We start from the raw sequence: 21646 nt of genomic DNA, 5'->3' as shown, positions 1-21646 counted from the left end.
TGAAATAATGCAGACTGAGTATTTGATCTTTCATGTGGACCTTCTAGGAACTTACTCAAGATGTTTGGAATTTTTACTTTACACCAAACCATTAACATGAGGCAGGTGGAAAATATTACATTCCAGAGGTTATTATAAACTGTTAAGTGGAAGGCACAAAAGGTCATATGATTTTGGTTTTAGAGAAGTCTTTTTTGATTCTGGACAGCATTCTTGATAATCTTCCAATGATAATTATCATATAATAGAATATGTAGGTAGACTATTATGTAATTTTAAAAAAGCAGAGCTTTCTGGTCTGAAAAGAAAATTAAAAACACCTTGAGTTCAAACCCTAATTTTGTCCTGTTCATGATCTTGGATATATGTATTATATAAATTCATGGTTTCCTTGTGTTAAACTGAGGACAACTATATTTATCTCACTTGGTTTCTATAAGGATTAAAGATGGTATTTATACATCCTTAGCATGATGTCCCTTGTACAGTAAGCAATAAACAGTAGCTATTATTAAATCCTATTACTTTAAGAAGATAAGCTCAATAATCAAAAGAGAAACAGTGAAAAGATAGTACAGAAACCAATTATTTAGCTTTATGCAAAAAGATTGTAAGGGAAATGAGAAGCTCACCTCATGTTTTTCTGAGAGGGAAACTAAAACTGCAGAGAAATTTACTCAACCAAAAGTCTAATTGTAACACATTATAAACTCTCAGATCATTTATTTCTCTCTTTTTCTCTACTATGACATCAGTCATTCCTGATGACTAACTTAGGGTTGATTAATTTCTTTGTTTATTCTAATTCATGGGTTCCTTCATTCATATACCCATTCATTCAATCAATATTTTATGAACATAAATGCTCCAAACACTGTGTTAAGACAAAACAATACAAAAAGAGCTGTTATCATGAATGAGTTTACAGTTTAAAAGAAGAGACAGCAAAGCAAATATTGTAACCTAGTGTGGTTTTACATTACGACAGAGGTGTACATAGAGTTATATAAAAGTATTGCTTGAAATATTAATAGAACTTTTCCAGTTGGAAAAGGAAACTAAAGGCACTGGAAGATTGTGGGAAAATATAGAGAGAAATGATTGAGAAGCTAGTATTTCCCATAATAAAACAGTTTTCAAAAATATCTAGAGCAGTGAATCTTCTTTAGAGGGTGGATGGAGTCAGAATGAGATGGAGAGTTAAGTGGAAATCAGATGAAGATTGTTTTGTATGCTGTGTTAGGAAATATGAACTTTAAATCAACTGAAGAATAATAGTGAGAGTATTTTACCCAGGAGAGCCACATTTTCAGATATGGATCTCAGAAAATTCATACCAGCACCAGTGGAATAAAAACTAGCTGCTGCTGATGCTGCTAAGTCACTTCAGTCGTGTCCGACTCTGTGTGACCCCAGAGACAGCAGCCCACCAGGCTCCCCCGTCCCTGGGATTCTCCAGGCAAGATACACTAGAGTGGTTTCCTTCTCCACTGCATGAAAGTGAAAAGTGAAAGTGAAGTCGCTCAGTCGTGTCCCACTCTTTGCAACCCCATGGACTGCAGCCTACCAGGCTTCTCCGTCCATGGGATTTTCCAGGCAAGAGTACTGGAGTGGGGTGCCATTGCCTTCTCCCAAAAACTAGCTAGGAGATGATATAGCACTTAATCACAGAAAAGGAAGTATAGGTAGAGAGCAGGGTGGCAGATTAGAATTGACTAGTCCAGATGTACCATCTTCCTGGTGTGGGACTTGAGGAAGATTGTGGGCTCTTGGATGATCCCATAGGTTCAAAACTCAAAACAAGGTACCTCTGGTATTCAACATTTTAAACAATATCTGTATTGTTTATTGAAAGGAAAATGTGTGTATGAAAAAAGTAGTGATATTATCTTGACTACTGGAGATGAGTAGCTGGATTATCCAATGTGTCAATTAATTATATCCTGCTTTTTTAACAGATTAACTATACAAAAGAGCTGACAAACAACTCAGTTCCACTAAGATGACAAAGTTGTAGGACTCTGATATGAATACCATTGATTAAATGATAAAAATACTAGATAAAAAAGAGTAGTACTCTCAAATTAAAATGACACAGTGGGGCACTGTGGTAATAACCATGTTTATCTGGTTTCTGGACATTATTTATCTACTCACTCAATGCATGACTGAGTAGTGACTGCAAAACTAGTTGCTAGGAGAAATATACAAATAAGTAAGGTATCATTTAATATATGGAATATGTAAAATAAAAATTTTAACATCTCTCTCTTAAGATGCTAAAATATTTCATGATATAATAATTTCATTCTACAAATTATTTATCTGAATATTTACTTCTACTACAGAGAAAGACTAGAGAAAGACATTTAGGCATCCAGAAGGGCAATAGGGAAGTAGGAAATGAAAAGAGGATCATGACCACACAGAGGCTACTGAGAAACATTTGTCAAGGCTATGCTTCTTAGATTTTTTATTACAGTAAAATATTCAGTTGCCATTGATTCACCTATACTTTCAATATCATGAAATTAGGTTTGAGTTTCAGAAAAATATGGCTACAGAGAGGTCATCAGAGGATCATTTCTTCTAAGGTTCCATAATGAAGACTTAGCAGAAAGAAGATTGCAAATGGCTAGAAGCTACTTCCTTCAAGGCCAATTTTCCTTCACCTCTTCAGATTGCTGCAGCTGGTTTCCAATTATGCACTCATTATAGAATTTCCTGGATGTAAATGCATCTCTATGGATGAGGAAGTGATTCGGGGTCTGTCAGGTAATAGATATACTGCACAGAATAGCAATAAAGTAATGATACCAAAATCACTAAATCATTTCTTAGCTTAATAGTTACTTGTTTTATTATTCTTGACTGTCAAATTTCCCACTTAAGGAAAAACAAATTATTATTATTTTCTTTTTTTCAGTGGTGAGTTTACTTATCACTGAACACAGATTTAATCTTAAAGGGAACAAATGACCTTATATTATAAACAATCTAATTTTAGATTATATTTTATATAATTTATATATATTTATATAAATATATAATATAGTCATATATATTTATATAAATTTATATAGTTTATATATTATAAACAATCTAACACTTAAAAGACACTTTATCTGCTGCTGCTGCTGTTAAGTCGCTTCAGTCGTGTATGACTCTGTGCAACCCAATAGATGGCAGCCACCAGGCTCATCTGTCCACAGGATTCTCTAGGCAAGAATACTGGAGTGGCAGAGGGATGGAATGGGGAGGGAGGAGGGAGGAGGGTTCAGGATGGGGAACACATGTATACCTGTGGCGGATTCATTTTGATATTTGGCAAAACTAATACAATTATGTAAAGTTTAAAAACAAAATAAAATTAAAAAAAAAAAAAGAATACTGGAGTGGGTTGCCGTTTCCTTCTCCAACACTTTATCTAATAACACTTAAAAAACACTTAAAACCATTCTGACCTATATGGATTTCCAAACTTAAATATTTTAGGAATTATCATGCAGCTCAAAGCAATAGATCATTTTTTAAATATAAAATAAAAAACTCCTCAGTTGGGCTTTGTAAGTTATATTATGTGAAATTTATGAGAATTTACCTCTGAAAATCAAGGAGTTTGGATAATGTAAATTAATATTTAGTGTAGTCAGCATATGAAAACAAATGAAAAATAATGAATTAATACTCATTTTTATTTTCTTCATTAACAAAAACAGGAGCAAAGTAAACTCTACAGGCCTAACTATATTATCTTATCTGCTTTAATAATGTCTATTAACCAATTTTATGGATGCTAAAATACAGTATTAAATATCTATAATGATACTTTTAAATATTAAAAAGACTATTACTACTAATAATAATTATATTTATGGTTAAAATTTATTAAACACTAAGTACAAATGTTTATGCTCTTCCAGACACTATGGTGACATGTTTATGTAAATTATCCCATGTTATTGTCTTCAATTTATTTATAAGGAAACTGAAGCTTAAAAAATTAAACAATATACTGGTAAATCTTTGAACTCAGATTAGAACCTAAAGGCTACCTTATTCCTAAACCACTATCTTTACTCTCCTGCCTCTAAAAAAGACTTGACTCTTTCTAATAAGAGAGTTGAGTCTTGGGTTATTCTTCATATTCCTTTCATGAACTAAAAATCACTCAGACCAAAGCACAAATCTGATGGTAGGACAAGCTAGCTGGATTCTTTGACTCAAAGCTGCAAAGAGAATTAGAACTCTTGTCTACATTTTCCCCCGAAGTGTTATTACACTTCGGAACCAGAGGATATACCAATGGGAAGAACTGCCAATATGTCCCCCTGCATATGTGAAGTCATGCTTCAAGGAAAGATGCCTACTAGGGTTCTTTCCCCTGAGAAGCCTTATTTCTCAGTGACTACAAAGAACAATTTCTTTTCCCAAAAGGAGGTATAATGAGACAGAAGATGAGGGTGAGAATTTTTTTTTTCATTTTGTTCTCATTTTAGTGCCTGAGATATTTTCCCCAATGAATCACACATATAATTCAAATAAGAATTGAATATTCAGCCACAGAAAGGAATGAAATAATGCCATTTGTAGCAGCATGAATGCAAATAGAGATTATCATACTAAATGAAGTAAGCCAGAGAAAGACAAAAATGTCATATGATATCACTTATATGTGGAATCTTAAAAAAATGATACAAATGAATTTATTTACAAAAGAGAAATAGACTCACAGAAAACAAATTTATAGTTACTAAAGAGGAAAGTGGGGTGAAGAAGCATAGATTAAGAGTTTAGGATTAACATATACATACTACTATATATAAAATAGATAAGCAACAAGGAACACAGGGAACTACAGTAAATATCTTCTAATAATCCCTAATGGAAAAGAACCTGAAAAAGAACATATATAAAGCTTTGCTGTATACATGAAATGTAAATCAACTATACTTCAATAAAAAAAGAGGAAATTAAAAAGAACTAAATGAAAGAGAAGTTACAGAAGAATGAGTTAACATAAGAACAAATAACAACTTTTTCAGGAAGACGTCAAGAACTTCCAGGGCCTCTGGCCATAAATGACAAAGGAGAAAGTTAGGTCATGGTATTATGGTTAGGAATAAACAATAGAGGAAGTAAAACCATTAACTATTGCATTTTCTGTACTATCTGACTTATTAAAATGAAATGGTAAATTGTTTCTATGTATCAAAATATCTAAATTAATGCAATCTGCATAAAAATAATGAATTATAATCACAATAGTTATAAAAGTCATTTGTACTAGACAGTTTATATGCTAATTCATTTAATCTAAAAAGCAGCCTTAAAACATAAGATAAACTATAATTCTCATTTTATATTTGGATAAACTGAGCCTTAAAAAAGGTTAAGCAACGTTTTCAAGGATACACTGTTAATGAATGACAAAACTGGAATTTGAACTCTGACAGTTTGATTACACAGACTTATTGTCCACATTCAGTAGTCCTAACAAGAAATGCTATTTTCATTTCTACTCTTTTTTAAGTGCTGTCAAAGCAATGTTAGCTGGGTTCTCAATAAGGAAAATAACTATTAATGATTACGCTCAGGAAAACAATTCTACATCAATATCAAGTTGGTTAACCAATAGGTGTTAGAGGCCTCTGTGCCCAATACTATGCAGTCACAACGTAGTCTCACAGAAAGTATGGATGCCTTCAATTCCATAGTCAATTCCAAAGTTGGAAAAACCTAAGAGTCAGATTTTTCTAAGGATGGGAAGGGCTTCCTGCTGGTCTTAAATCCAAAAAGGAAAACTGATAAGAATGATTCAAATTTAACTGACTGTTTTGGCAGTGGAAATAAATGCTTCCTCAATGTTGCAAAAGAGCTGATAAAAAGTAAAAGGCTTAGATGTGAAAACACGGATGTACCTTTATGCTAACTAAAATAACCGATCACAGAAGGAGACAAATATTGCATGATTCCACTTAAGTGAGACATCTAAAATAGATTCATAGAAGCAGAGAGCAAGATGGGGACGGGTAGGGGAAGGAATGCAGAGTAGCTGTTTAATGAGCTACTAACAGAGTTTCAATCATGCAAGAGGAATAGTTCTAGAGATCTGCTGTACAACCTTGTGCCTATAATTAACAACATTGTATTACATACCTAACATTTTGTTCAGGGGGTAGATCTCACTTTAAGTGCTCTCACCACAATTTTTTTAAATGACTTTTAAAAATTTAGCATAACTTTGATATGATAAATATATCACAAAGAAAAAAAAAGTATAGACCAGTATCATTTATTAAGAAAAAAAAACATTTGAATCAGTTCTAATGAGGTGGAAACTGAAGCCTATTATACAGAGTGAAGTAAGCCAGAAAGAAAAACACCAATACAGTATATTAATGCATATATATGGAATTTAGAAAGATGATAACGATAACCCTGTATACGAGACAGCAAAAGAGATGCAGATATATAGAACAGTCTTGTGGACTCTGTGGGAGAGGGCGAGAGTGGGATGATATGGGAGAATGGCATTGAAACATGTATATTACCATATGTGAAACACATTGCCAGTCCAGGTTAGATGCATGATACAGGGTGCTTGGGGCTGGTGTACTGGGACGACCCAGAGGGATGGGATGGGGAGGGAGGTGGGAGGGAGGTTCAGGATGGGGAACACATGTACACCCGTGGCGGATTCATGTCAGCGTATGGCAAAACCAATACAATATTGTAAAGTTAAAAAAAAAAAAAAAAAAGAAAAAAACAAAGGGAAGGTAGAGCTTGAGTAATTGCTAATCAGACATCCATAAACTAAATGTATGTCATTATTCCCAGGAGTAACACTGAGTTCAGTTTGGGATGCAAGAAGCAAAAACAATTATACACACTTCCATATTATTTAGTGGTGGTGTCCTTGAGGAACTCACACAACTGACAGCTGTCCTGCTTAACTACACACATGGGATTTCTTCTGTTGTTTAATCAGAATATTGGCATGTGAGACATAAAAAAAAAAAACTAAACTTTTTAGATTCCTTTATTTCAAAAACAAATAAAATACTTACATTATTAACAGAAGAGCATACTGGTTTCGGTCCGTAAAATCTTTGGGAAAGGACAACTGTAAAGGAAGTTCTTTTAAAGAAAGAGCAAAATATTAAAGATGGAGAGTCATTTACATGTAAAACTCTAAGGTGCAGAGAAAGTTGTTCTTGAATGATGAAGCATGCACAAAACTTTACCATAGTCGTCAATATGAAGCATTTTAATTTCTGACTTTACTATCTTCTTTTTCAGGATAGCTTCCTTCAGCATAGAATTGCTTTCCAAAATAAAATATTCTATAAATCAGAAAGGATAGTGCAAATAATTAGATTAAGAATCAGTGTAACACAAATAATTATCCAGCATTACCATTTGATAGGCACTAATTGTGAAAGTATTAGTCACTCATTTGTGTTTGACTTTTTGGAAACTCATGGACTATAGCCCACCAGACTCCTCTGTCCATGGAATTCTGTGGGCAAGAATACTGGAGTGGGTTGCCATTCCCTTCTTAAAGGGATCATCCCAAATCAGGGATTGAACCTGAGTCTCCTGCATTGGAGGCAGATTTTTACCATCTGAGCCACCAGGGAAGCCCTAGGCACCCCTTAACCTCTCATAATTTCTCTCTTGGATTACTGTAATAGTTTCTAACTGGGCCTCCTTATTTTAGTGAAATTGTCTCCAGTTGCCCTTTACTTGGAACATGTTTACATTTTCAAAATGTAAATCTGATCATTCTATTGTTCTGCTTAAAAATATATTGAAAATAATACAAAACTATCTAGCATCCAATGACTTAAATTCACTGTGGCTGAATTTGAATACAAAGTTACTAAGCATGCAAAAATTAGGAAAACATCACCCTTGATGAGTACAGATTTTATTCAATAGAAAGAACCCAGAAATGCTACAGATGCGTATAATGGATAGACAATGACATTAAAGCATATTTTAATTAAATTCCATGTGTTCAGTAAGTTAAAAAAAAAAACAAACTGAGGATAATAGGGAGAAGTATGAAAAAAAAACAATTTAAAAAGAAAGAAGTTAAAATTCTAAAACTAAAAAACTGAAAAATTTGAGGCACATAAAAATTATAAAATCTAAGATTTAAAAATACTGGATGGGATTAATAGCATACTAGATACTGCTGAAGAAAGGATTAATTAACTATATTTGACAATATAGTGATAGACAACATAAAAAATAAAACACCCAAAAAAGAAAAAGAGACAAAGAATTGACAAAACATGAAGTGAAAGAAGCATCAGTAAATTGCTGGAATTTTGATTGATATGTTAAATACATTGACTTATTGGGGATATTTTATATATAAAAATGGTGAACTCTTTAATCCATAAATAACTATATGTGTATATACATATATATTTGAGTCTTTAATTTCTTTTGGAAATGTTTACTTTCATTTTAGGAGACTGACACATATTTATTACATGTATTATAGGATAGTTCTTAACTATCCTATATAGTTCTTAACAATATTTTAAATGGTTATTTTGATCTATTTTTACATTTTGCATTGCCTTATAGTATATAAAATAGGTGATATTTGTATATTAAACTATAATCATGATAAATCCCTTCATTATATCTAAAATTATTATGAGTATATGTGGATTCCATATTTTTTATTTGATTTCTGTTTTGTTTACAAGTATATCTTCCAAAAATAAAGGTAAGTTTTTCACCTATATTTCTTTTTCTTGCCTTATTTCATTAAGTCTTCTAATACAATGTTACAATGAGGTAGTGATAGCAAACACTCTTTACTTTTACCCAGTCTTGGGAGAAATGCATTGTCTTCAACATCAAGTATTAATATGATATCAGTTTTAGTATTTTTGTAGATAACAATCATTAAGTTAAATCATTTATTTCTTCTTTTTCAGTTATTATTATTACATTATTATTGTTTTCATTATAATTTTTTTCTAAATCCTTTGAGCTGTTGACAGAATAATATAGTAAGTTGCATTGATTAATTATTAAATGTTACTACCCTTTTATAAATTATTAGATTTGTGTTGCTTGTATTTAGTTAAGAAATTTTGCATCAATATTCTGAGAAAATTTATTTTTTTGTCCTTGTTATATCTATGCTGACTTTGGAACCTGGTCAATGCTGGTTTTACATTTTCTGAGAGTTTATGTGAGCTTGGTATTAGTACATTAAATATTGCTCAGAATGTACCAGTGAAGATACTGGTACTGGAATTTTCTTTTTAGGAAGAATGGTAGTGGTGGTTTAGTTGCTCAATCGTGTCCAACTCTTGCAACCCCATGGCCTGTAGCCTGCCAGTCTGCTTCTCTGTCCATGGGATTCTCCAGGTAAGAATATTGGAGTGGGTTGCCATTTCCTTCTCTATGGGAAGAGTACTTACTGTGAATTAAATATTTTAATAGATAATGGGATATTTATATATTATACATATTCTTTGAATGGTTAGCAATTTTTATTTTAAGGAATTTACCCATTTTATCTAAGATGTCAAATTTACTACCATTAAAACTACTTATAACATTCCATTACTATCATCTACATCAAACGTCTGTAGAAGCTGTTATTAACATTGTCTATTTCATTAGTGAAAATGATAGTGCACTTTTCCTTTTATGGTTTTATCTAAAATTTTATCAATTTTACTTATTCTTCTAAGAAATCTTTTAGTTTTTATGTTTTGTTTACTGTCAATCCATTTTCTATATCATTTATTTCCACTCTGACTTTTTAATTTCCTTCCTTCGACTTACTTTCTATTCTTTAGCTCTTCTTTTTCTAGTTTTTTAAGGCAGACTCTTAGATGATTGATTTTAAAGATTTCCCTTTTTTATAAAATAAGAATTTAGAGACATAAACCTGTTTCTAATCACAATGTTTTTGTTCTTGTTTAGTTGTGTCCAACTTTGTGACTTGCATGGACTCTTGCCTGTTAGGCTCCTCTGTCCATGGTATTTCCCAGGCAAGAAAACTGGAGTGGGTGGCCATTTCCTTATCCAGGGGATTTTAAGTATCCCTAAATTCAGATTAGTTGTGTTTTCATTTTCATTTGGCTCAAATATTTTCCAATTATTTTTCTAATAAGTAAATTCCTCTTTGATCTTTGTGTTATTTAAAGATGCAAGTCTGATGACAAAAGATTCTTGGTTTCTATTCTTCTTGATTCTTTATTTTGGCTTTACTTTTGAAGGATATTTTCAAAGTTTGTTTTTCTAGGTTGGTTTTGTTTTATTTTTGCTTTCCATTGGTATTCAAAAGATTTTTCTCCATTCTTTTTTTTCTGATAAGAAGTCTGCAGTCATTCTTGGCTTTCTTACTATGTATATAATGTGTGGATGTCTTTTTAATTTGTATCCTGCTTGAGGTTTGCTGAGCAATTTCATATTTTTCATCAGATTTGGATTTGGATGTTATTTCATCAAATATATTTTTCTATTCTGAGTTTAAAATATTATAGATATGGATATTAGCCTAAGTTAACTAGGCTCTGTTCATTTTTTTCATCATTTTTCTCTGTCTTGAAGTTTCTATAGATAATGTTTCAAACTCACTAATATTTTCTTCTGCAGTGTTTAATTTGCTTGCAATATTTTTCTGTAAAGTTTTAATTTCATATATTTAAACTTAAAATATATTATATTTATTTTATCACTACATTCATTTTTTCTTAATATCATTCAATATTTTTATAATTGCCCATTTATTGTACTCATCAGGGGATTCCATAATTTTAATCATATCTGAATCTGTCTCAATTCACTGGCTTTCTTTTTTCTAGCTAGTTATATTTATTAGCTTCTTTACATAACCAGTAATGTTTTATTGGATTCTAATCATTGTGATATTTATATTGTTGAGTTCTAAACATTGTTCTGTTCTTTTATAAATTGTTGGTCTTTGTTATAGCAGATGTTTAAGCTATTTGGAGGTCAGCTTAATTATTTAAAAGCTTTTAAAAATATTTTATTTAGTGTGAGTTTGAATGACCCTTGTTCTATGACTTGTTAAGCTATACTACAAAAGGCATGACTCTTCTGGGATCTCTTCTAAACATTCCAGTGTTCTGATTAGTTGGAACTTTAATATACCCCAGCATTGTGTGAGTTCTGGCTTTCCCAAGCACAAAGTGTCTTCCTATGCATACTCAGCGAGGTATTTTCAGCAACAGATGATCCCCCACAGCTCTATGCAGATTCCTGGTGTTCTTTCTCTGCCTCCAGGGAATTCTGTTCCAGTGTTATCTACCCTCCCAACATTTCGAAAGCTTCAACCCTTCAGAGTTTAATTTCTGTCTCCATTGTTTCTGAGGTACTCTTATACACTTATTTCATTCTTCCTCATTGCACTGGATTTCAGAAAATAACTCTGGCCAGAAAACCAGGGCAATTGCCACATTAATCTCATTGGTTTCCTTTCATTCAGGAATCAGGACCCTATCATGACTACTGTCCCACGTTTGAAAGGTGTTATTTCATGTATTTTACACAGCTTTTTTAAAAAAATTATTTTATTTTCTGTCTTTTGGCTAAGAGGCCATGTTTACTTCCATGTACTCTGTGGCCAAGTAAGAATATTTATTTTTGATTGTCAATGGCTTATCATTGATACTTTATTGTTAAATACAATTTCCTTAGAATAAAACATAAGGCTTTCATGATCTGGCTCCAGCCTGCCCTGTAGCCTATATCTTTTGTTTTTATCTTAAATGTTTTGTTCCAGCCACAATGAACAATTTTTATCTTGCAAATGTAAATATTTCATGTGTCATGATTGTGTATTCCAATTCTTTCTTCCAGAAATGCTTTCCACTGATTTCCGCCCCCTTTTTTTTGAAAGGTGCACACTTCTACCAGAGAAATTATTATATTCTATTACAAGCATTAGATTTTCTGATTCTTGCTTTGGACTGAGAATTCTGTGTGAATTTCAGACACATCAAACCACCTCTCCTGTAAATAAGTATCACTTTCTATAATACGAATTTGGGAAATTAGCTGATTCCAGAGATTTCTTCTATTGACTTAATATAAGAAATTTCTGATTATTAAATAATAGTATATTTTCAAGGAATCTATCCCAAACACTCAATTATAAATTTTAAAATGTGAACGTTTCAATTTTATATACTTTCGTTAAGGATTCAGAATTTATAATGTTTAAGACCTGTCATAAAAATGCACTTAATAAACCTAATCATAGATAAAAGCACTCATTTTGGATTCAAAAGAAATCATCTGATATTTGTTAACTACATAAGCAGCAGTTTTTACAGACTGTTAAATTTTTCCTTTATACCTTTAATTAGAAGTCATCTTATTGGATAAGGATTTTTAAAGTGGAAAATATGTTTATTGTATTAAAATGATTAGTTGACTAAATGAGTTAGAGGTATTGATATGAGTGTAATATATGAATAATTTATCATGGTTCTTTTTTATTACCAAAAATGAACAGGAAAAATTAAATTACATGAGATAAGAGGTAGCTGAAAATTTTACTTCTAAATCAAAGGATATTTATCTGCTCATGGGAAAAAATCAATCCATGGTCACAGAGAAATAAAATTCTATTTAAGGAAAAAATACAGAAGATAATAAAGTCATTTCCAAAAGCAAACAATTTTTTCATGATATTTTCAGAAAACATATTTCATACAAAGTTTTGTGAAACTTTATAAAGAGAAGACAGTATTAAGACACGATATAATTGTGGGATTGAGGAAGAAAAGAGGATAAAGTAAGAACAGAAAATTGGGAAGAAGGAAAAGAGGGAGAGATAAGAAAGTAGAAAGGAAGTAAAAGGAGGGATGAGAAGAAAGATATACAATGCAGACAAAAGAAGAAAGGAAAGAGACTAAAAGTAAATTAAAGTAAAAGAAATAAAGCATAAATGAATAATTAAGGGGAAAAATGAAAATATAAAAGAGGAAAAGAATCATAGAAATATAAGACAAAGGACTTTTGAAATACTAAGTAAAATGTTGCATATTTATACATTTTCCAAGTCACCAAACATGTTAATGAAGGGTTTCTTTTTCATTTTAAAGGTAATATATGTTCATTGTAGAAAATTAGGAAAGTACTCAAGAAAAGAGAACAAAAAAATCACCTGAAAGGCTGCCACATAAATGCAAGACTTTTTACTGTTTGCAAATGTTGTCTTCCAGAATTTTTATATGCATTTTTAAGTACTTTTTTTTAAAGTGGCCTAAGTATTTGAATTGCACAATCATTTAGAAATATAACTTAAACAGTTTTGAATAATTGACTTTTAAAAACATATTTTTATTTTTAATCCTAGTGGGGAACTAATGGCAACTTTATTAGAACAATTTGATGAAATGTTAATAAAGGACCATTTACAAATATAGGAAAATGGCACAGGGACCATAAGGGATAGTATCACAACCCAGGGCTCATGACAGTGGTTTGGTGTGTAGGTCAGAGAGAGCAGTTACTTGGAGATGGTTGCATGAAAGACCCACAGTGACTTTCACCCAAGAGTCACAGCAGCCTGGATGACTCCACAGGGATAATGCTGGAGAAATACAGACTCCAAAATCACTTTTCTGCCTCTCTTCAGTCACCTATAGGATTTGCGTTAGCTGAATCCAATTGGCAGTAAATAGCTGCAGAACTTAAGTCATCAAAACAAAATCTTTCTTGGGTAGAGACCATGGGAGAGAAAAAACAGTTAAGAGTGGCTCTGAAAAGACTAATGAAAGATATTCAGAGCACAAATTAATACGCCATTAAAGTTTATTTACAAATCCCACCTTTCATTATTTGTGTTTTTTTTTCACTATTATCAGTAGTACATCTATAATTTTCTCTATTTAGAATTATCTTCTCAGTATAAACCAATAAAAAAGAAAAATATAGGGTAAATAGATACAAAAGATTTAATGCTTATGGCTATTTTTTTCCAAAAGATTTACTGTAATTTATATTTCTACCAGCAAGTTATAAGAGCCTCATTAGCAATGTAAATTTTTTGATATTATTAATTTGTTAGGAAAAAATATTTGGTAGTGTTTTACTTTGCATTTTTGGATAACTGGTGAGTTTAAAGGTTTTTCACATTTGTTTTTTATTTTCATTTTTTCAATATACTTTTGATGCTTTATTGTACTTCTCATGGTCCCCAAATGAGTTATGACTAATTCATTCATTTAGCAGGTGCTTCCCTCGTGACTCAGATGGTAAAGAATTTGCCTGCAATACAGGAGACCTAGGTTCCATCCCTGGGTGGGGAAGATCCCTTGGAGAAGGGAATGGCTACCTGCTTCAGTATTCTTGCCTGGAGAATGGACAGAGGAGCCTGGTGAGTTACAGTTCATGGGGTTGAAAAGAGTCAAACTTAACTGAGCCTCTAACTTTTCACTTAGTTTAATAAAGATTAACCAGAAGATCCATTAACCCAAAAACTTAATTACAATCAAATTTAAATTTTATATAAATAAATAGTTGTTTTTCAAAAATAAAATTAAGCACCTGATCACTGTTTACAGTTCATTTATTTTCTTGATCTTGAGACTAAGAGAATTATAAATGAGAAAATATGAAAGATTTGCCTGAGACAAAAGTGTGTCACAATTTGTAACAGAAGTTATTAGACAACAACATCCACTTTTAACAATAGAATATAATTAATTAAATTCAGGTTGGAAATTTTAAAAAAGTTATCATTTTGGCAGAATATGCAATGTAACACAAATAGTTGTTTATCAAGTAATTCCTATGTTGCAAATATAGCTCATCCTCACAGAAAATTCATTTGCTAGTTTTTTTACAAGGAAATAGATTCTATGAGATTATACCCACAAAAGATATGTGACAGACTCACTTTATACACTAATTTTTATATCTGTGAAATTCAATCTTCTTTCCATTTAATCAAATATACTGCCCTTATTATCATTATTGTTGCTCTCAGTGTTAATATTCAACAGATTTAATACTCTTACCATAATCTTTTTAGGATTTACACTGATAAGTAGAAACCAGAAGATGTGCTAAATGATTTCCAAAATCACACAAAACTCCATTCGCTATTTAGAAGTTTTGTCTTTTTCTATGAGGCTGGATGTCTCCATATGGTGGTATTTGAAAAGTGTAAATACTCTTCCTCTGGCCTCTAAAAATTGTATTTGTCCTTCAGCATTACATTTTTGTATTATCTTTCCTTTAAGTCAAAGCATTTAAGTAAGACTCATACTTAAGAACTGATGCTAAAGCTGAAACTCCAATACTTTGGCCACCTCACGTGAATGAAGAGTTGACTCATTGGAAAAGACTCTGATGCTGGGAAGGATTGGGGGCAGGAGGAGAAGGGGACAACAGAGGATGAGATGGCTGGATGGCATCACTGACTCGATGGACATGAGTTTGAGTCGACTCCAGGAGTTGGTGATGGACAGGGAAGCCCGGCGTGCTGTGATTCATGGGGTCGCAGAGTTGGACACAACTGAGCGACTGAACTGAACTAAACTGATGTCATGAGAGAGACAAAAACAATATAATAAGCTTTACAGTGATGATCATAAACCCTATTCTGGAGTCAGCATGTCTTATTTGATTCCCATCTGTGCTATCTATTATATTAGAGTGACTCTCTCCAAGTTTTTTAACCTTTTTGGGACTCAATTTCCTCATCTGTAAAAGCGGGTGATGCAATTAACAATATCAGGGGTGTTCTGAGGAGTAAATGTCTTAATAAATATAAGCCTCCATTACAATAGATTATGGGATTCCCTATAATCAAGAGCTCAGTTGGTAAAGAATCCACCTGCAACACAGGAGACCCAGGTTCAATTCCTGGGTTAGGAAGATCCACTGGAGAAGGGGTAGGCTACCCATTCCAGTATTCTTGGGCTTCCCTTGTGGCTCAGCTGGTAAAGAATTCGCCTGCAACGTGGGAGACGTGAGTTCGATCCCTGGGTTGGGAAGATCCCCCGGAGAAGAGAAAGGCTATCCACTCCAGTATTCTGGCCTGGAGAATTCCAGGCTATATACTGTATAGTCCATGGGGTTGCAAAGAATCAGACATGACTGAGAGACTAAGTTTCACAATAGATTATAATAGTCTATGATAAATCATTATAGCATGAGGGTATTGATTAAATATAAATTTTAAATGAAAGAAGGAAAAGAAGGATAGATGAAAATAAGGAAAAAAAGAATCAGGAAGTAATTTGGCTATTCAGTTTTCAGATCAGCTCAATCGTGTTTGTGCTTATACTCTTTACTGTTAAAGTTCTTAAATACATTGACCACATCTTACTAGCAATGAACACCCAGTTTCTGCCATATATCCTAATAAAGTCTTCACTCAATAGATAATGGGCAATTTAATAAATATATAAAAATGTAAATGAATATGTAAAACTAGTCATGGATAACTAAAATAAACAGGATATAAAATATATGAAACAATACATTTTTCATATTTTTTTTCTAAAATAAGTGTGTTGATCTGGAGAAATAATCTGCATGAGGTTCAAGAAAGAATAAACCAGAGCCCTAATGGGTCAATAGACTGAAACGTACCTAAATGAACTTTATCAATCACTCCTCAGTCAATTTAGATACAGGAGATACCCCATTTCGGGCATACATTGATAAGATCCAACTCCAATTATAAGGCAGCCTGACCTATTTGCTTTATTATTTCTCTTACACACACAATGTCATATTGATGGTACCTATGCCTCTTTCCCCAATCTGAGGGCTCCTTTGAAGAAGGTTCTATAGAGTACAAAACTCAGAATGAATAAGATCATATCAAAGACTGATGCCAACCATGACTCTTCTGCATTGTTGTGTTCATGTACTTACTTGCTGGGTTGTCTGTGCTATGTAGGCTGACCACTGGAACCCCTGGACCTGGATTTTAGAAATATATGTAGAAACATTTTAAAGACATCTAAATAATAACTATTGGAAGGCTAGATGACAGAATTCTTTTTTTCCACATGTAAGCATTTCATAGTTAAAACATAATGAAATAGAAATCAGATTATTAGATTTCACTCCTTTCTATGCATATTTTATTCAGAAAAGTAAAAACATATGGGGAAAGAAACTATTTACAAGATTATTGCTAAGATCCTCCCTTCTCTAAAATGCCATATAGGTCAGTATTTCTATGGTTTTAGCCAATCTAATGCACCCTACTGTCTTTTTCTCTAGTCTTTAATAGAATAGTCACTGATCTGTCAGTTGATTCCCAAACCTGTGACCTTTTACCCTCTCATCCAAGATTAAATTCTATTTACCACTCAGCCAAGAAATAAAGAATGCATGCATATTAGAAATATTCCATCCACAAGACAAATTAAATTTCAAAGCTAATCTTATATTAAATTAAAAATATATTAACTGGAATATTATTTCAAATACACTGGACAATTCAGGTGTAGCTATAAGATGATATCTTGAAACTTCACTTCTCTAATGAACTCTGTTTGGAGGCTAATGGTTTTTCTCTGGTGTCATCAAACAAGTACATCTCTTTTTTGATTGTTTAAGGTGTCAAGAGAAAAAAATAATGAAAAAGAGCAAGTATTGGTCTATTCCTCATGGTATCTTAAAACAGGACTGCACAAGATACCAGCTAAAGCTGTAACAATCTATCACATTATAAAAGGATATCTCCCATTTCAACAGAGTATCCTATTAAAGGTACAATGATTCCTACTAGTATAACCTAGACATACTATACCACTAGGTAAGACCTAGCATACTATTATCATATAGAAGAAATAACTGGGGTGAACACACTTTCTCAAAATTTAAGGAGGCTAGACTCAAAGAATTAAATTTTTGTAGATCCTAAATTTCTTAACAACAAAGCCATTATTTCAACAAGGAAAGTATTGCTTTTCCTAAAGTCTAGGTAAATTAGTTTATTATTCTAGGATGACTTTGCTAATGTAAATGTTTATCACTTTTTAAAAATATTCATATAAAATAGCATGTATTGATCATGTACCTGTATATATACTGACTTACTCCCAATTTTTGTCTTTTAAATAAAGTAATAGATAAAATTTATATCACAAAAAACCCTTATTTATTACTTTTTAACAAAAACTTGTGTAAACAAGGAATATAAAATCATAGATCAAGGGTAATCATTACTACTGATAGTAATAGCTACTGATCAAACAAAATTGATAAAATAAATTTTAACAGAAATCAACTATTACCTTTACAGAGTAATAAGAAATGTTGATTCATGGGACTAAAACTGGCATCAAAATATGTGCATTGTTCTTTCATAAAATTACATGAAATGCATTGACGATTCAATAAGCCTTCAGTAGAAGCACTGGGGAAAGAAGAAGAAAGTGAGAAATACTACTATTCCATGTACTTAAATGTGTGGTATCATTATTTTAATATTAACATAAAGAAGTTACAGTATTACTTACATTGAAGTTCCTCATAAATTATCACTTATCATAAAAATGCAAAGTCAATTTCCATTACTAATGTTATGACATACACATTTTTCTTCTCGGTAAAAAAATTAAAATTACGAACACCTATACATATGTAGCATGTATATGGTTATATATGCTTTAAAGAAACTGACTTTCCTAGGACTAAATATAACTTATTCTTAGTTATATTTTTATAGATATTTCTTTGTAAAGTCTAAAAAGAAACTGCCCACACAGACAAGCATAAATAGTCACTAGCAATAATATTAGTTGAGAGAAATAATAAATTATGAATAATCATAAATTATCTGTGCTGCTAGACAAAAACACTGCTAATGATACATTTTTTAAAACTTGGCTGGACAAAATATTTTCAGTTTCATTTTGGAATAAAACACAGAGTATACTATACTTCACGAAGTCACAACTTCACACTTGAAACATTTTGGGTTCATTATAAACCCAAATTTTCCTTTACACCCAAAGTGATCAATATAATAGGCACTTAAACACATTAGCTAGTTTCATCCTTATGATAAATCATAGCTTTTTTTTTCTCTTAAACTGTGGTAAAACAACATTCACCATTTTAGCCAGTTTTCAAGTATATGGTTTATTTCAGTCACAATATTGCAGAACTATTGCCACCAAGAGACTATGAATGTGTGGCAGTCACACACAGAATTTAACTTTTCTCTCTCTACTCTGTCATATAATTTTTCAGATCCAAGTTCCCTAAAAATTTATATTTGTATTTTCTCATTATTTAGACTATGAAATTACTAAAAATAAAGAAAAGCATACTTTGAGACAAAATTATGACACTGAATATGGTAGCAATTCTGATTCTGTTAATGCCATAGATTAAATCAACCAATTAATATTTTTATGGACCTGGACAAGACAATGATTGAGTTTTTTTGGGTTAAACACTAATATTATCTTATAGTCAAGTCAACTGGCACTTGATGAGCCATTTAAAGAAAAATTTATTGGTTGTAAATTTTCATTATAACCCAGTCTTCTACAGTAGTGTAGGTCATAGATATACTGTTGTACTGCTTTGCCTCAGTCACTAGAGACGTGTGTGTTCTCATTTGCTTCAGTCATGCACAGCTTTTTGTGACCCCGTGGCCTATAGCCCTTCAGGCTGTCTGTCCATGGGGATTCTCCAGGCAAGAACACTGGAGTCGGTTGCCATGCCCTCCTCCGGGGGATCTTCCCGAAGCAGGGATCAAATCCGTGTCTCTTGCATGTCCTACATTGGCAGGCAGGTTCCGTACCACTAGTGCCACCTCGGAAACCCCTAAGTGTGTTACTCATTCAGTCGTGTTCGACTCTTTGTGACCCCATGGATTGTAGCCTGCTAGGCTTCTCTGTCCATGAAATTCTCCAGGTAGGAATACTGGAGGAGGTTGCCATTTCCTTCAAAAGGGGTCTTCTTGACCCAGGAATCCATCCCAAATCTCCTGCATTGAAGGCAGATTCTTTACTGTCTGAGAAGCCCATAGGACAAGCACACAAATCTAAGAACTCATTGTTACTCAAATCACATTTTTAGGCTAATAAAATGAGAAGAGGATGAGGCAGCTCCATTAGCTGAACTTAGCCAAATGTAATTTTCTGACACTCATTTTTCTTTAAGAGTTTTACAAAATGGGGGAAATAAAATATCAGTCAAGTATTTCTATCTCTCTAAAGGATTGTTCTTGACTGCCAATATTAACCATAATATAAGTTTTAAGAAAGATAAGTTTTAGGTAACCAAAACTAGAAAGTGACCAATACTTTAATTAAGATGTCTAAACTAAAATTAGAATCAGTCTCTTTAAATAAATAGCTGTTCTTCCTTTGGAAGTCATTAGAATTAAGGACATGTGTTCCAGACTCTAAGAGAAAAAAACAAAGAATGTGAAAATGACATATTGCGATATGTGATTAAAACAAGGAGAGGCTAACTTCAGATGACAGTGATTTATGCATAAATAAGAGTGTGTGAGTGAATTAGAGTGAGTAAGGGTACTTGAAACATGCATTTTTGCTCTCAAAGGAAAGTCTAGGCTACTTGGTAAGAATCACTGGTGACATTGCTTCAAACATGATGAATTTCCACTGAGAATATGCCACGGCAGTTTTGACACTTTAAAAATGGATCTGTGAAACAGAAATTAGAAAGGATATATGAAGTCTAGAATTAATAAGTTGCTTGCCAGACAAAAATGAAAGTCATTCTTGGGAAGCCCTGGTGAAAGCTTTCTGAGTGAGGAGGCATTTTTAATACTAAATAGGTATGACCTTAAACCCTTTTATGAATATAGCTTTTCCTCTGGGAAAATTGGAGAGATGAAAATAGTCCCCGTCCACAGCTCTATTTTAGTAAGCAAGGGCCATGGCTGGCTTAAATAACAATCTATGGATTTTACACATTCTGAGAGTGGGGAGAGAAAAACTGCCACTTGATCTACTCTACTAAATGTCCACAATGCTTTAATTTGTTCAGGAATAAATCACATGTGTACAGTATTGCATGTGTGCTTAGTCCTTCAGTCATTTCTGACTCTTTGCAACCCCGTGGACTATAGCCCACCAGGCTCCTCTGTCCATGGGATACTCCAGGCAAGAATACGGAATGGGTAGCTATTCCCTTCTCTAGGGGATCTTCCTAACCCAGGGATCGAACCTGGGTATCCTTCATTGCAGGTAGATTCTTTACCATTTGAGACACCAATTCAGTTCAGTTCAGCTGCTCAGTCCTGTCCAACTCTTTTTGATCCCATGGACTGTAGCATGCCAAGCTTCCTTGTCCACCATCCCGCCCAGAGCTTGTTCAAACTCATGTCCATCGAGTTGGTGATGCCACCCAACCATCTGATCTTCTGTTATCCCCTTCTCCTCCTGACTTCAAACTTTCCCAGCATCAGGGTCTTTTCTAGTGAGTCAGTTTTTCACATCAGGTGGCCAAAGTATTGGACCTTCGGCTTCAGAATCAATGAATATTTAGGATTGATTTCCTTTAGGATTGACTGGTTTGATCAGGGAAGGCCTCATATTCTGAAAACTTTAAATGAGGCATAGCAGAATGAAAAACTATTTGGGAAATAAGGAAATGCTAGTGGTATGTGTCATTC

The 21646-nt window shown here is 32.8% G+C and overlaps 1 protein-coding gene across 2 annotated transcripts in view; it reads right to left on the bottom strand.

Annotated features, from left to right (window-relative positions):
- Positions 1 to 21646, bottom strand: part of DPP10 (dipeptidyl peptidase like 10) — a 793501-nt gene that overhangs the window by 35334 nt on the left and 736521 nt on the right. For both annotated transcript variants that reach the window (XM_025277255.3, XM_025277261.3), the window contains exons 16-19: positions 18282 to 18403; positions 16909 to 16956; positions 7248 to 7346; positions 7071 to 7140 (exon numbers count right to left, since the gene is read on the bottom strand). In XM_025277255.3, coding sequence (XP_025133040.2) covers positions 7071 to 7140; positions 7248 to 7346; positions 16909 to 16956; positions 18282 to 18403 — 339 coding nt within the window. The remainder of the gene's footprint in view (positions 1 to 7070; positions 7141 to 7247; positions 7347 to 16908; positions 16957 to 18281; positions 18404 to 21646) is intronic.

Source organism: Bubalus bubalis, chromosome 2, assembly GCF_019923935.1.
Source record: "Bubalus bubalis isolate 160015118507 breed Murrah chromosome 2, NDDB_SH_1, whole genome shotgun sequence".
Lineage (NCBI taxonomy): Eukaryota > Metazoa > Chordata > Mammalia > Artiodactyla > Bovidae > Bubalus > Bubalus bubalis.
The sequence above is the reverse complement of the archived record's forward strand: the minus strand, read 5'-3'. Positions and strand labels throughout refer to the sequence as shown.